The 16,961-nt window shown below is 50.7% G+C and overlaps 1 protein-coding gene across 1 annotated transcript in view; it reads left to right on the top strand.

Moving 5' to 3' along the window:
* Positions 1-14,091, top strand: part of Ndrg1 (N-myc downstream regulated 1) — a 47,737-nt gene extending 33,646 nt beyond the window's left edge. The window contains exons 9-16 of the mRNA XM_028876003.2: positions 843-899; positions 2,737-2,840; positions 4,240-4,296; positions 5,080-5,131; positions 5,820-5,867; positions 6,862-6,897; positions 9,248-9,299; positions 12,272-14,091. Coding sequence (XP_028731836.1) covers positions 843-899; positions 2,737-2,840; positions 4,240-4,296; positions 5,080-5,131; positions 5,820-5,867; positions 6,862-6,897; positions 9,248-9,299; positions 12,272-12,513 — 648 coding nt within the window. The 3' untranslated portion in view covers positions 12,514-14,091. The remainder of the gene's footprint in view (positions 1-842; positions 900-2,736; positions 2,841-4,239; positions 4,297-5,079; positions 5,132-5,819; positions 5,868-6,861; positions 6,898-9,247; positions 9,300-12,271) is intronic.
* The last annotated feature ends 2,870 nt before the right edge of the window (positions 14,092-16,961 follow it).

Raw genomic sequence — 16,961 nt, 5'->3', positions numbered from 1 at the left:
CTGTTGTGTAAACTAGTGGTTTGGATTTTATGTCATGATCCGAACATTTATTGAGCACCATCTGCATACTGCTGTGCTTTCAGATCCTGCTGTATACAGTCGTTTGGGAGGTGGTGTGGGAAGTAATTAATGAATTCAAAGACTTCATAGACCAGAAACTGGGACGGAGAGGAGAAACTAGGAGATGGTGAAGGAGTAGTCGGGGCTGAGTGGACCCTGCGCTGTGGATAAGGAGATCACTGTGTTGGGGTGGGGCCTCTGTGCTGAGCACCTGATGAGCTGTGGGAGCAGGGAAAACTTGGCCTAGCTAGGTTATGGTCCCATCCCACTTGCTGTGTGTCCTTGATGTGGGCTGTAAGAGGAAGGAACTGGATGGAAAGTCAGGCCTGGCCTGGTAGGTTCAGGAGGGGACCAGAGACAGGAGCCACACTGCCACACAAACAGATGTGTGATATCCAAGATGTATGAGGTAACGGACTTCCGCTGAGAACGGGCTTGTGTGGGCTCACCAGTTTGGAGGATTTGGTCCCTATGGCAAGACGGTAAGCCATAGCAGTGGCTGGGGGCAAAAATAAACAAAACTACTCCAGGTGGCCTACTGTGGACCTCAACATCTTAAAGGCTCCCCCTTACCCCAATAGTACTAAGCTACTGAGCAAGCCTTTACTAAATTGGTCTATGGCACACATCCCAGAGTCAAGCTCTGGCCAGGATGTCATGGAGACCTGCATCAGGCTCAGGGAGCCAGATGTCACTCTGCCCTTCAGGGCCCCAGGCTGGCTGACTTTCTGTCTCTGCTGTTGAGTCCTAGTTGCCAATTTTTCTTTGCTTACCCTCCACAGATCTCAGGATGGACCCAAGCCCTGCCAGACATGGTGGTGTCCCACCTCTTCGGCAAGGTGAGTGCTGTAGGCTTCCTGCTGTCCCCGCTGAGCAGTTAACCATATGGCTCTCAGCACAGGGCCACATGGGCAGGTGGTACATCCAAGACACAATCAATCAAGGGGCGACCCAGTCTGAGGTCTGGGAATGATCATGAAATATTGATGCCCAGCCAGCAAGCCATTCATACCGTTTTTCTACCCACCCCCTTCTGAGAATTTCATACATGTGTACGATGTCTTTTGATCAAATGTATTATCCCTGAGTCCTTCCCCTCCAGCTCCTCCCAGATTTTCCCTCCTGACTAAATGTGTGTTTTAAAAATTACTGAATCCTTCTGGTGCTGCTGGTATGAGCAAGAGTATAGGGCTGTCCGCTGGCATCGGACAGCTTACCTGGGGCGCCATTGCTGAAGAAAACAGATTTCCCCCTTCCCTCCAGCAGCCATCAAGAGCCAATAGCTCCTCAGCCGGGGGCGGGGCTTCCTGATAACCTGTTCCTGTTGAAGCACAATGTGCAGCATGTATTTGCACAAATCCGTCAGCCATCAGAGCAGCTGAGATAGTGGGAGCTTCCTTCACACACACACCCATGTCCTCAAACCTTTTTACACTCCTCCCAGGCACCCTCTGGGCTGCTCTCTGTCACTCTAGATTTGTCTGTGAATCCCGTACTACTCTACTTGCTGGGGCCTCTCCCCCTTCACATGATTATGTTAGAATCTACTTATGTTTCTGGACGCCATCATCCATTTGGTACTTGGTAATATTTCACTCAGTGAACTTACCATAGCTTTTCTGTTGACCTTTGTTGGGCCTTAATTTGTAATCGTTTGGGGTCATTATGAATGGGGTCTGTAGTGTTCATGTCTCTGAGATTAGCTCCATGTCTATGTGGGGCTCTGTCCCTAGTATTTGCCAGGGATTAGCTCATAGAATTGGCTCAGGAGCTCTGTGACCAGACATTCATTCCAGTTTGAGGTGGGATAATTTAGACCAGAGGCTGAATGACTCCTGTAAGATCTCCCAACCCAGAAGTGTGACTGGGATTTGAACTTGTGAGTTTGGCTACAGCATCCATTCCCCTAAGCCTCTGCCCTTGCCTGGTTCTTACATGGGCTGAAGGCAGAGAAGGCATCCTTGTAGTGTCCTGGTAGCAGGCCTGGCCTCTGCCTCTGTCTGCTGTCACATATCTGACCTCAGCCAGAGCCACCAACCCTGAGAGAGGATGTACTTTTGGCTCACATTCAAGTTCAATGTCCGGAAAACCCCTTGGTTGCCCAGACTCAGGAGTGCTCTGCTTACTGGACGGAGCCTTCTCTGCTCTGAGCTAATGAATGTGATGGCACTTTGATGCCTTCCTGAGTTTCAGGGTAGCAGGAAACACCCTAGTTTGCTTTGGTGTCACCCTAGGCTTGTCACTGAGATGGCTTAGGCCAGCCCGAGATTATCATCACATAGTTCAGAGTGTCCTCAGGTCCCTTGAGGCTGGCTGATGCCCCCAAGTTGAGCTGTTATTTTGATCAGATTCCTCAGCTCATTTCCCCCAGGATGTCTTTTTCTCATAGCTTGGCCTGCTTGCTGACAAAATGACCTTCTGATCCTCCTAAGTGACAGGGGCAGTTGGCTCTGAGGGCTACCGTGGAGCAGGAACCCTGAGTTTAGCTGAGGCTCCAGAAGGAAAGCTAGACCTCCCTGGTGGGCTCCTTCTGGCTGCCAGGGGCCATCACTCAGCGGTCTGCACTGGTCACCACCGATCACAGGTGTCTCTGCCTCAGTTGTGTTCTCTCTCCCTATCCCCGTGGCCCGAGCGAGTGGCGACAAGCCTTCCCCACTCTCCCCTCTGTCTCCACAGGAGGAGATGCATAACAACGTGGAGGTGGTGCACACCTACCGCCAGCACATCCTCAACGACATGAACCCCAGCAACCTGCACCTATTCATCAGCGCCTACAACAGGTAAGGGCCCTGTGCAGGAATGGGCCATGTCAGCCTGGGGTCCTCATCCGCCTCCTGCAGCAGGTCCGCGGTGGAAGCGAAGGTCAGGGCTGTGCAGCTTAGTAGGTTAGAGGACAATGGCACTGAGTGAGCTCTGCCAGGATCTGCCTGATGTTTCCTTCTATCCGGACTGTGGGACCAGATGAGAGGGATGCAGCTGAGCCATCGGGGTGCAGAGTTGAGGCATGTGCCCGAGGCTGACTCAGAGTAAAAGTTGCTGTGGGGTAGACCTGGGCAACGGAGCAAAATGCTGTGGGAATGCAGAACCCTGGAGGCTGCTAGGAAGAGAGAGTCTGTCCAGCTGAGGATAATGGATGAGGTGCTTGTTCGGAGCTTTCCTGGGGAGGGGACTACACAGGGTCACTAGCATCAGTCAAGGCTCTGGAACGTGCACTCCCTCAGCCTGCAGAGGTACCACTGCTACGCTCCCAGCACAGGGACCAGGAGTGAGCCTTGCATGCTTGTAACCTAGGACAGTGCCTTAACTTAACCTCCTGGAAGTGAGTCTGCATTTGTAATGAACTTAGCATCTCTAATGGACTTTGGTGCCCTTTCCACAATCCTGTCAGCATCTCGGTGGAGGGGACCTGTGGCATTCTCACAGCTGTCTGAAGATGCAATTGGGTACCAAGAAGAGGGAGATGGGCTCCTGGCTGGACAGTGGGAATCCCAGGAGTGACTGGTCCCCCGCACAGCAGCCGATGGAAAGGAGCTGTTACTGAGACAAAAGCACAGAAAGGTTTAGTCTCTTTTCCCAAGGTCACACAGCTAGGAAGTGGCGCGGTGTGATTTGAATCCTGCAGTGCTAGCTTTGGTCTGAAGGTCTCAGAGCCTCAGAGGGCAGAGAGGCCAGGTGTTCCCATGCAGGGACCGGGTCCACACTGGACCTCTGCTAGCAGAGCGGGACACCAGTGCAGGCTTGGGAACACATGGAGAGCAGGTTCGAGTTTTAGAGATGGCCTCTTGTGTTGAGGCTTCAGCGCTGCTGGGGGCAGGTTTAAGTTAGGAGTGGAGGGGTGCTGGGAGGCCAATCTGAAGTTTTTGCAATGATGGGTGGGGGCTCTAGCGGGGGGGGCCCCCCCCCCGCAGGGACCTCTAGTGAGGACCTGATTTGTTTTCCTGTAGAATAATATTAACACTGATAATAAATTTCAGTCAAGATAGGAAGGTTTTGCTAGAAACAGATGAGACCTGTGGGTTCTTAATCACTTCTATGGACACTACATGGCCATGGGGTCTTGAGAGCTATGTGACCTCATAAAGATAATTTATGTTATGGGTGTTCATCTAGAATGGGCTATGGTGGGAGTGGCTTCTGGGGCAGGTCTGCCGATGCTAACCATATGCACGTTGTCTGCAGCCGACGGGACCTGGAGATTGAGCGGCCAATGCCTGGAACCCACACCGTCACCCTGCAGTGAGTGCCTTCCTTCCCCTGTGTTGCCAGGCTGCCATGCTTCACGCAGGGCTGCTGGTGCAGGCTTCTGCTGGGTGTGAGAAATGCCACCTTAGGGCCGGACACTTTGGTAGAGACGGCTGTCTACGTCTTACCCAAGGGATCTGACTTGAGCTTCTCCTGTGTAGCTGGAGTCACCACTGGGTCAGGGAGTGTGTGGTCATAATTGGAACTTTCGAATCAGGAGGCTGGCCACCACCTTCGTTAAGCATGTTCAACACCCATGGCTGAGTTAGGCTGTGCTTCCCAAAGCCTAGAGATGAAAGACACAGGACCTGACATGAGAGAGTCCTGTGTATCTAGCAGTCAATGATTGTGGCTAACACCTTCCACCGGCAGTGATGGTGTCTTGCTATGGTTCTCCGTGTGTGCCATGCTATTGGATGCTTGTGAACGTGGCATATGTCATTTTCTTAGTCATTTATGCCAGACATTTTTTTTTTTTTTGTCCATCTTAACTTCTGAAAAATCCCTGTTCCTTTTTCCCCAGGAAGAGGGTGCTTTGGAATGAAAGCATTAAGATACAGGAATCACTGGGCTGAAATTTTATACGGAGGTATAAGTAACCGCTAGCCCATCCTATTCAAAGTTCAAAGCAGAGGATGCTAGCTAGCACAGGGCCATAGAGGTGCAAAGGGTGCTAGGAAACCTAAGCAGCCTTTTAGACTCCTGCTGCAGCCCAGAGTCTGTGTAAGACCCTGGAAAAGGATCCTGGGATGACTCTTCTTTCCCTGTCCTGTGCAGGTGCCCTGCTCTGCTGGTGGTTGGGGACAACTCTCCTGCCGTGGATGCTGTGGTATGTATCAGTTCAGCAGGCCCCAGGTGCTCACCTGTATGAGTCCCCCCTGCTTTCCCCTCCCAATGCAAGGACACTGTTTAAATGCCACAGGCAGCCTTGGGGCAGAGCTCAGGCCAGCTTCTCACTGTGGCCACCAGTCCTGACTGCCTGGCTATCTGCCTCTCCCACCCACCTGCTGTCTGTGGGCACCTCATCTCCATGGCAGGCTTAAGGCTAGGTGTCATGGCTAAGCATTCTCCCTCAGTCTCAGCAGCAGCTGGGCCTTTCCACTTAGCAGAAGATCGAGGCTGGCAGACGAATCAGGCAAAGCTTTCTCCCTCAGTTTACCCTCTAATTCTCACCTGCAGTACTAGGGAGGCATGGAGAGGATGCCTGCTTTCTGACATCCCACACCTGGGGAGATGTGTGACATGAGACTGTTACTCAGAGACCAGACTGCCTCGCTCTGCCTCTACAGTGTGCCACAGAGCTGTATATACCCTGACTCGTCTCCAGGTCACAGCGCTAGTCATGGCAGGGCCAGGCTGCAAACTCACAAGTGTTTAACAACCCAAAGCCCACCTTCTTTCTTCACGGCTGAAGGAACGCTGGTGTTTCAGATGGTGGGGCAGAGTAGAGGGGAGAACAGAACACTTTCGACTTTGGCTGTGAGTCAAATACTTACCTAGTCTTTGCCCTTGTTCAGGTGGAATGCAACTCCAAGTTGGACCCCACGAAGACCACCCTGCTCAAGGTATGAGCAACAGTGGAGGCTGCAGCTGGCATGATTTAGAGCCCCACATGTATTTGGAACTGAGCTAAGCTTGTTGACACATAGAACTGTTGTTAGAGTCATAAAAATAAGGATATGGAGTTGGGTGTCCTGCATAATAATCCTGTAATCCCAGCACTCCAGAGGCAGAGGCAGGAGAATCTCAAGTTTGAGGCTCTCTTAGGCTACACAGCCTATTCTAGGCTAGCCCAGACCATACTTTGAGACCCTGTCTCTGAAAGGGAGGAAGGAAGGGAAACATGGAGATAGGGTGTTAGTTAAGGAAGCAAGCAATCTTGGAGCCGATCTGAGGCTGCAAAGTGAAGTAGTCCATTCTGGGGACAAGACTGCAGGGCTCTACACACTTCCGTCCATGCAGCTGGGGGAAGATAGACTGGGAGCACAGGACAAGAGTCTCTTTTTCCTAGGATGGGGCAAGTATCTGCACCAGTGGGCTATCCCACAACCCTGTGCAGTGAGAGGCTGGGAGGCCAGGGAAGCCTCCTCCAGCAACGTCTCCTGAGCTCAGTGTGATTGCTCCCTGGTGCTGGGTTAGAGGTCTGCAGAAACACCACAGCCTGCAGTCAGGGCTGTTTACACACCCAAAGGCACCTGTGTGTGGCATCTGTGTCTGGGTTGTGTCACAGGCTCAGGCTCATCCTGAGGATCTCCCCACTGGGTATACTCTGGAGGCTGGGATCTTGAAGTTTCATAAGCCACCCTGGCTTCTAAAACGGCACAGTTGAGCCCTGTATGCTTTCAGGGGTTAAATGGAGTGGTCTGTGGGGCCTGTGTGTAAGCTTCAAGGAGTAGTTGCCAAGGAGGATAAGGGGCTACAGTCAACAGCATCACCCAACCACAAGCAACCCACCCAGAGCCGTGTCGGGTGGGTGATCCCGGGGTCAGTCTCACAGAGCACAGATCACTGCAGTTATGGCCTAGGTGTTTGGTGCTAACCAGCCTCCTTCCTTTCTAGATGGCAGACTGTGGCGGCCTCCCACAGATCTCTCAGGTGGGTGAAACTGTGGCTTTCTCACTCAACACCTGTCATCTCCCACTGGTGGGGTATGTGTGCCTTCGTGGCCCGAGAGCCCCCTTTTCCTCCTCCCTCTGTGTGGCATCCAGTGGTAGTTTCTGAATATATTCTTCATAAAAATGTGCTTTATAAATATTGTGGATTCACTAGATCCCCATCTAGCAGCTTTTGGGGATTGGGTGACCCCGAGGTCAGTAGGCTTAAGAGATTTGCCAGATGGACCTGGCTTGGCCATGGGGTCAGAATCTTGGTTGTCCTGCCTTAGCCAGGGGCCACTGGGAGCTCAAGTCCAGAATAGAGGAACAACCAAAACATGTAAATGTGTCTTATATGCATATGTATGTGTGTACATCATATATATAATATATATGCATGCATGTATGCATACATGTGCACATGAGAGTTGCATATGTGTGCCTGTATGTGCACATGTAAATTCACATGCCTATGTGCACATGTGTTCACGTGTGTGGGAACCTGTATCCCTCCATCTGTGTACCTTGTTTGCTCATCTTCCTCCAGTCCTTGGCCTGCTCCCTGTTCTCTTTATCTGTTTGCAGCTAGGGCAGATCTAGCCTGGGTCTAGACTGAAACTATTTAAACACTGGTGGGAACTGAGGCTCAAGCCTGATTCCCCTGTAACCCCGCCCACTGTCCCTTCCAGGGCGGGGTGTCTGCCAAAGACTTTCTCAGGGCTGTTGAGATTACACCTTTGCTGTAGTTCTCAGAGGCTGGAGGAGCTGGCATTTCAGTTCAGCAGCCTAAGGGGAAACCGAGTCTGGAGAAAAGGAAATGTTGCCTATGGTAACAGTGGCCAGGGGTGCTCAGTTGGCCCTCTCTTCTCATTCGGAATTGGTCCATCCTGAACAGAAGTCCTTTCTCTCTACAGGACAGTCAGGCCTTGCTTTGCCATTGTTTGGAGTCTTCCAAGATTCCAGGGGGCAGCTTTTGCATAGCTAAATGTCACCCAGGCTCTTTGCCTCCTTGCTGAGGAGTGGCAGGAGTTGGCGAAGGTGCAGGGTGGGGACTCATGGTCTCTGTCTGGGAGGAGAGTGAGCCACTGGGCAGTGGTTTCCTGAGCTCAGATCAAGGGATGACAACAGATGTGTCCTTGGTGACATCTCCTTGGCTCCAGTTAGGTTGAATGGGTCCTGCAGAGGAAACAGTGGCTCTGGAGGTGGCCCTGGCACTGCCTGTTCATTTATCCAAAGACAACCTAGTTAACCCAGCTAGTGATACTAGCCATCCACCTTTCTAGCCATCCATTCCCTTGATCTTTCTTCTATCCTTCCTTCCTTCCTCCCTTCCTTCCTTTTCTTCTCACATCCATCTTTCTCCCCTTCCTTTCTCTACCCATCAATCCCATTTTCATCCATCCATCAATGAACTTTCTGACCTTTTGTGCCTCTTCCTTTCTTCCAACCTGTTCTTCTCTGCTTCCTTCTCCATGTTCCTTCCGGACTCCCTCTGTCCTTTCCTCCGCCTCTGCATCCTTCTTTCCTTCATATCTTCTCTCCCCTCCTTCCTGCCATCTCCTCATCTCTCTCTTCCACCTCTCCCTTCCTCCATCACCTCATCCATCCTTCCCTCCATTTCTCCATCCCTTCCTCCTTTCATACTCCCTTCCCTCCCTCCCTCCCTCCCTCCCTCCCTCCCTCCCTCCCTCCCTCCATCTCTATCCCTTTGCCCTTCCCTCTGTCTCTCTACCCCTCCATCCTCCCCTTCATTTCTCCATCCTCCCTCCTCCCTCCATTCTTTCTACCCTTCCTTCTTTCCACTGATATTTCCCCATCACTGTCCTTTCGACTCACCCAACCATCTCACCATCAACCCTCTGTGAAGCATCTCAAGCACAGAGTTCCTGGCATGGAGGAACTGGTTCATCCATATGACCCTCACTTACTAGCTCTGGTCTTTGGGTAGGACGTTGCCACCCAATCTGCTCATCTATGTCGTGTGCACCTAGGAACACTGGCCTTGTCAGACTGATGTTTGGTTTCCTGGAGTTCTGCAGAGTCCCTAGCAGGTTCATGACTCTGGGCTTTGAGCACAGAGAATGATTTGACTCTATATGCAGCTGAGGATATTGACTCAGAAAGTCCTGTAACTTATCGATGATGTTTTTTTAGCCATGAGGCAGATTAGAGATGTTTGTTCCTGATTCTGGTCCTCGTAGCCATCCCTTTGGTTTTTCCTTGGCTTCTATGTTCTTCCTGTCTACGTGTGGAGGCTTCCTCTTGGGCAGAGCTCTGGCTTTCAGCTACAGGTGGCCCATGGTGGTCTGGACCTCCAGCCATTGACCTCATAATCTCTCTCTCTCCTACAGCCTGCCAAGCTTGCTGAAGCCTTCAAGTACTTTGTGCAGGGCATGGGCTACAGTGAGTATGACACCTTGGGCACTAGGCAGGTGTGGGGGTGGTAATGTCACAGCCAGTGGGGGAGGGGAATCTGTCATCTTGGTTGCCTTTAGTTCTTAAGCGCGGGGCAAGTCTGAGAAAGGAGTCCTCACAAGCATGCATGGCTAAATGAGGAATGAGCCAGTAACCAGTTTGGTTATCGTGCGGCACACATCACACAGCCTGGTGACACAAACTAAGACGGTGATGGCGTCTGGGCAGTGCGGTCTCAGGAGACCTCATCGTGTATCCAGTCTGTTAAATGAGATGTCATTATGTCTGTGTGAACAGAAGAGCTGACATTTATTTAGCTTTACGTGAGAAACATTTAAAGATTATTTAGGGCAGGAGAGAGACAGAATATCCTTATTGGTCAGGCTGGTCTTGAATTCGTAATAATCTTCCTGCTTCAGTTTCCCAAGTGCTGGGATTACAGGGCAGGAACCACTATACTAGGCTAGAACTATCCCTTTAAGCACCACCCTCGCCCCCGGAAAAAAGAAATAGTGACCAAGAGCTGAACAAGGAATGCCCCTAATTTTGATTACACGCTTGCTCAAGAGTTGTAGCAAAGGTGGGTAGGAAAGATTAGTAAGTCTTTCTTTTTTCTCTCCTTTCTCCATCACAATAATACTACAAGGGAGGGGGTAAGCAGGCCACTGAGAGGTGATCTGTGGAAGGCTGATGAAGCCACAGCTCCATGTAAGAGGGAGACCAGAGTGCCTGAGACCAAAGGCATAATGCTTCTTTGCTAGATCAGGGAACTGAAGGGCAGAGCAGTCGGCTTCAGGGACTTCTTTCTTCTTGCCTCAAGCTTAGAGGGAGTTGGTCACTCATGCAGCCTCTTTTCTTCAGAAATGCCAAGCTGTGACCGGGACTCCCAGGCTCGGCTGGGCAGCAGCCTTGGTTGGCACTGGTTGACTGACACATTAGTTATGTGTCACAGCGGTCCACTCTTCCTGCCTACCGCTCAGAGTTACCCATCCATGCATCCTTCTTAGCTGGAAAAGTCAAAGCTCACGCTTTCTCCCCCCGCACTACCCACTCATTTAGAAATAGATGGGCCTATTTGGTGAAGCCCTACAGTTTCCCCATGGGCCTTCACCCACACTTGCTTCCCAGCAAGATGGAGTGAGGCAGCCTCTGATGCGAGTGCCTCCGACAAGGTCCACATCTCTAGCTGTCCCTCGCCAATGGAACACATTTGCTTGTGGACACCCCTCCATCCATCATGCTTTCCCTGGTAGAAAGGGGGGAGAAGAGCTGGGCAGTCTGGTTTCCCTTGCAGGGTGTGGATCACAGCCTGTTTGCTGTGTATTCTGGGAGGAAAAGAATCGAAAGCTAGGCCTTGGTTGTTCCCCAAATTTGTCTCACCTCTGTCCCCCAGTTCAGTCTGACAACGCTTCCCATGGAAGATAATAGGAATCTCTTCCCTTGGAGAGACAATGGGAAGAGCCACAGGCCCAAAGGCTTTGCCAAAGGAGGAGGTTCCTGCCTGTGATGCTGGGCTCACAGGACTAGTCCATTGTGTGTCTGGTGTCCTGGGAAGTTGTCATTTCCTGGTGAGGTCATCAGGACTCACGGATTTGGGTGGAGAAATAGAGACTCGGGGTGAAAAACATATGAGCCACAGATGTGCACTGACCCCAATTCTTTCTGAATTAAAAATAGGCTGTTTGTTATGTGGTGGCACACCCCTGTAATCTCAGCATTTGGGATGCAGAAGGATCACGAGTGAGTTCAAGGTCAACTCAGCCACATAGAGAGTTGGAGGCCAGCCTGGGCTAAACAGAACCTTACTCAAAAACAAAACAAAGCAAAAAATGGAGAGAGAGAGAGAGAGAGAGAGAGAGAGAGAGAGAGAGAGAGAGAGAGAGAGAGAGAGAGAGAACCAGAAGTAATAACAACGCTGATTCTTTAAGGAGGGAATTCCACTGATAGAGGACTAATCCAATTTTGGGTGTCTGCTCTAGGGCACTGTTTCATTAGGGTGTGGCACTAGTCACCCCAATGAGTGCCCCTAGAGATTCCTCCAGATAGGACACTTAAATTTCCCCCACAAATTCGGAGGCTGCAGGTCTGAGGTCAAGATGTGGGCTGGGCTGGGCTCACTTTGCAAGACCTTTTCTTGCCTGCTGGACTCTGCTGGCTACATCAACCAGAGGCCTTCTGTGGCTTGTGGCTGCATCCTGCCAGTCTCCTCCATCCATACGGGCCTGGCCCTCTCTTGTTTTCTTATTGTGGGGACAGCTTTTGGACTAGGAATCAGCCTAATCCAGAATGACCTCATCTTAACTAAAGATCTCTAAATTAAGTGTTCCAAACAAGGTCGTATTCTGAGGTTTCAAGTGGGCATGAATTTGGGGGAAACACTGCAACCCCAGATAGGGTGAGGGTCATTATGTTCTATCCAATTCTGCCAGTCACCTGCTGTGGCATGGGCAGTTTGGGTCTTGTTAGGGTTTGGGAGCTAGCAGAATTTCAGAAGGCAGGCAGACTGCTAACATCTCCACAGGAACCATGTGGTAAGACTTTGCGTCCTCCCTTGGGAGGTGCAGAGACTAGCCTTGCTGGCCTCCATGTTCTCCTGCCTACTGATAGTATATTGCAGAGGAGGTTGCCTGATCATATGAAGGTCTTCATTTTGCAGACAGGAACAGGAAAGTTTTGAGAGTGACACCCCAGCAGCTACCCAGCTAATAAGCACATATTAATTCAGACCTAGATAATGGCTCAGATCTTTTGCCGTGTGATCTTTATATGCCTTTCCCATATCTAGGCCTTCCTGTCCCCTTTGTGAGTGGCATAGAAAGTAGATGGCCCCAAGGATGAAGGCAATAGAGACGTGATGCTCAGCTGGGTTCTTAGAACGGCGTCATGACTGAGACAGGTGTATTTTCCCATACCTGTAGAGGCTTCCCATATCCTAACCACACTGTCTTCTGTGTTTCCAGTGCCCTCTGCCAGCATGACCCGCCTGATGCGGTCCCGCACAGCCTCTGGCTCCAGTGTCACATCCCTGGAGGGCCCCCGCAGCCGCTCCCATACCAGTGAGGGCCCCCGCAGCCGCTCTCACACCAGCGAGGGGTCCCGTAGCCGCTCCCATACCAGCGAAGATGCGCGTCTCAACATCACCCCCAACTCGGGTGCCACCGGGAACAATGCCGGGCCCAAGTCCATGGAGGTGTCCTGCTAGGCAGTCTGTGCATCAGTCATCCTGGACTGGTGGTCTCTCCCTTAGCCCCCAACCCCTGCCTACCACCCTGCGCTAATGCGTATTAATCTAAAGCTGCTTTTGTAAGAATGAACTCTGGCCGTGGCAGACCCAGGCTGTTCAGGCTGCCACCGGGGATCAGAGTGGGTGGTGGTGGACAAAGGCAAGCAGCAGTTCAGTGTTCTGTTCTGCTAACAAGTGGCCTGGTGGCCCCTCTCTCTACCCTCAGACACCAAACTGCCAAAACTAAGAAACACATAGCTGTAACACTGCCTGGCTCCAAGCCCAGGCTGATCCAGCATCCTGGTTCACAGGCATTTTGCCAGTCCTCTGCTTCCTGTTTCCTCCCCACTAAACTCATTCCTGGAAACAAACTTATTTCTAATTTGAAAGGGGAGCAAGGCAGGGAAGTTGGGCGCCTTATTTTAAGAAGGAAAAACAGGATAGGGAGAAAAAGAGGCAGGATCTAGGGCAGACAGAAGAAAACCAAGTCCACACAGTTTACTTGAAGGAATTGGTATTCGAGTTTTGGATGCTGAAACCCTGCAGCCTGTTTCTCTGATACCCTTTTAACATGCAAGGGAGACGGGTAACAAACTCCTAGCTTTATAAAGAAATTGATCCAGCAAATATTGGGTGTCACCATGGTTCAAGACTCCAGCTCTGCCCCACTGTCCCTGGCTCCCATCCCACAGTATGAATGAGTGGGTGATACCTTTGTCCCTGGGGAAGAGAGTTGTGATTTGTAGTTGCATTCTTTGAGACAGAGAACTCAACAGGTGACAGTGGTCCTTATCTGGGATGAGTCTCTAGGCTGGGGAGGGCTGGGGATGTAGTAGGCATGAGATTGGGCGACTAATGTAAGGGTCTAAGTGCTAGAATCTGGTGGGTGTGATTCCCGTGAACACCAGCCTGTGACCTGGAATCTTGTGTGATTGAGTCAAACCTTGTCTCCCAGTATTGACATCTGGGGTTGGCTCTAAACTTGATAGCTAAATGTCTGCCAACTGGAGCATTGCTGGATCTTCAGAGAGAACCATGTGCTCTGGTGGGGGATGGGCTGAGAAGGTGATTTGGGAATCTGTACATTCCATGGGAACTCGCTTCCGTCTCCTGCTGCCCCCTCTTCCTGCCCTTCCTGCTGACTGGGTTAGTAGCACTGGCCTTTTTAAGCGATGCCAGCCTAATGCCCACGCCCTGTACTACTACTGCCTTTTGATTCTCACTGTGGCTAACCTTGGACTCCCCTATAGGAAATGTGATCAGATCAGAGACACCTGACCAGTGGGAGGCAGTCATCAAGGCCTGGGGAGTTCCAGGACCTTGGAGTTGCTAGAGGAAGGTAGTCACGCCCTATAGGTGGCATGAGAGGCAAAAGACTCAGTTGATCCACCAACTCCTACCATGGAGGCTTCCTCCAACCTTGTGTAGAAAGATCAGGGATCCAGCCCAGGGTGCCTGGATGCAGACAAGAATCCATTGTACATGTCTTTCCAGGGCAGTTTCTTAATGAGATGTTTGTATTTATTTCCAGACCAATAAATTTGTAACTTTGCAGTGGCTTGTGTCTTTTCCTTTCCCCGTGGGTGTGTCTGTGACATGGTGGAACAGGAAGGGGTGGAGCTTTACCCTTGACACTCGGAGCCCCAGCTGTGTGCCCCTCACTGTTGGAATCCTTTGCCAGAGATTGGTACTGACCAGTAGAAATGTCTGTCACATGGGTCTCTAAACTTTCGGGTAGCAGCACTGAAGAAAGAAGAATCAGGTGGAGGTCATTTAAATATTGCATCCCCTTAACCCAATGTCTCTAGACTGCCACCATTTCTATGCAAATTACCAGACACATCTGTTTTGTGCTAAGGAACACACTGTGCACTCAGCCTCACCACACACCAGGCATCCAATAGCAGGTCACCACAGTCATGAGAACACTTTCCAGCCTCGAAGAAGAGGGAAGCATTTGGGTAAAAAATGACTCCTGTTTTGCCATCCTGCTGGAGATGTTTGCTTTGTGTGTATGTGTTGCATGCATGTTGCACTGATGTGTAGCTGTGATGGCCAGAGGTTGACATTGGGTGTCTTCCTGTGTTGTTCTCCATCTTACTGTGTTTGAGGTAGAGTCTGTCATTGACCTTGGAGCCCACCATCTCAGCTGCATTGGCCACAGAGCCGCCAGGCACTTGTCTTGCCTCGCCATTACATGCCAACATCAGGCTGGGGAGATGGCTTGGAGAAAGTGCTTGCTGGATAAGGGTGGAGACCTGGTGCTTCTTAAAAGAGAAAGTTGTTAACGGGGTTTAATATAACTCCTCATTCTAGTAAGCATTTTGTAGTTTTCTTAAAGTCTATAGAACATCTATAGTCGGTATCTGTCAGTTTCCTGTGGCCTTGACAGAATCATTGACGTAAACATCCAAAGGGTGTATTTCAAGCCCACAGTTTTAGAGTTCAGTCTGGTTGACTGGCTCGATCCCAGTGGCCTGATGGTTCAGAAATCCTGGTAGCAGGAGTGTGGGAGAGGATGCTGTCACATAATGACAGCCAGGAGGCCAAGAGCAAGAAGTTGGGATGATAAATACCCAGAAGGGACATACCTGAAAACCATTCTTTCCCCAATCAGGCCCCGCTTTCTATGGCTGACCACCTCTCTATAGTCCATTCAATTCTGAATCCACTAATGGGTTAGACCCACCCATGATCAGTATCCTCATAATGCAGCTGTATTTCTGAATGTTGCACTGAGCACTAAATCTACAGCATGTGAAGAATTTTGCCCCCCCCCCCCCCGGGAGGTGGGGAGTGTCAATTTATATCTAAGCCATTGCACAACCACTTCAGAGACTCCCCATCACAGGCCCTTGGGGGCCCTGTCCCTGCATTCTTACATTAGCAGGTTGGCACTCATTCTCTATCCATGCCCCTCTGTATCTCAATTCTATGCCTCCTGATAGAACTTCGTGCCTTAGTTCATTCTTGTCTGTGATCGTTTTGCAGGTCTTCCCTACTTGAGCATTGAGTGTTTGCATGAAGGTCACTCACTTGAGGTCTGTGCAGGGTTTTGCTCAACTGGAGGATGGCCACAGAAATCAATGCCCCTTGTTGTGCGGGTGCACAGCTGTGCTCTTGGAGTCCAGAGGACAGTCACTGTGTCGTTGTTATGCTTTACTTATTTTTTGAGACACGGTGCCTCTCTGGCCTGGAATTCATCATGTAGGCGAGGCTGACTGGCCAGAGTGCCTTGGTGATCTTCCTGTGTCCACCTCCCCAGCACTGGGATTACAAGCATGCACCACCATGCCTGGCTTTCTACAATAGTGTTTTATGTGTGTAGGTGTTTGCCTGGATGTGGAGGCCAGAAGAGGGCGTCGGATCCCAGGAGCTGGAGTTACAGACAGTTGTGGGCCACCATGAGGGTGCTTCATGTGGAACAGGGTCCTCTAGAGGAACAGTCAGTGTTCTCAACCAATGTGCTATCACTTGGTATCTGGCTTGCGCTCTCTCTCTCTCTCTCTCTCTCTCTCTCTCTCTCTCTCTCTCTCTCTCTCTCTCTCTCTCTCTCTCCCCTTCCCCTTTCCTTCCCCCTCTCCCTCTTAAAGTGAGTTCTAGGGGACTGAATTCAGGTTCTCATGCTTACAAGGCAGTTTAACAACTGGGTCATCTTCCAAGCCTTCAAGTGCTTTTGTCACATCATATCAAGGGCACATTCTACAACATGGATTCTCCAAGGTGAGATATATCTTGGTCCCCCGCCAGGGTGATGTATGTTGGGGTTCTCCACTGCCAAGGAGCTCCTCTGCTTTTCCTTTTCATGTTCTTGGAAGCAAGTCACCGAGTACTCAGCCCTTGCCCCAGACAGGCTTCCTACTGTTACTTATATTGGAGCATCTTTACTTTCCTTGAACGTCTTACCCAGAGGTGCCTAGCCCTGCCAGGACAGCTGCACCAACCAGATATTTGCATGCCTGGTGCTATTCAGGGTCAGTGTGCCAGAGGCTGCCTCTCTATCTGAGGACTCCATTTTCCATCCAGCTGATTGAGGTCACAGTTTAATTCCTGACCTTGTATCTCAATAGTGATTGGGAGATCAGAAGTTTATAGAGCTCAGCCACACTCAGAGAGACAATCTAATCTCTTGTTGCCCTCTTTCTCCAGGTCCTTCCCAAACTCTGTGAGAGCCACTGGGCTGGTCTCTAGGTGGGGCCACGCCTATGTCCTCATGCTTGTCTGGAGCTTTTTAGGCAGCGTGGAGACTCTTCCATGGTGACCATTCTAGAATCCCACAGTGGGAGAGGTTAAAGGAGTGTACATAAATCACTGTCCTTCTAGGACTATATTCCTCTGCAAGTCTGAGGCACAAATATGCACCTACTTGAAAGATAGCCAAATCATTCTGTTTTTGAACCCAGAACCAATAACAGTTCCCCCCCCTC

This window comes from Peromyscus leucopus, chromosome 20 (assembly GCF_004664715.2).
Source record: "Peromyscus leucopus breed LL Stock chromosome 20, UCI_PerLeu_2.1, whole genome shotgun sequence".
Classification (NCBI taxonomy): domain Eukaryota; kingdom Metazoa; phylum Chordata; class Mammalia; order Rodentia; family Cricetidae; genus Peromyscus; species Peromyscus leucopus.
This window is presented reverse-complemented; position numbering and strand designations above follow the sequence as displayed.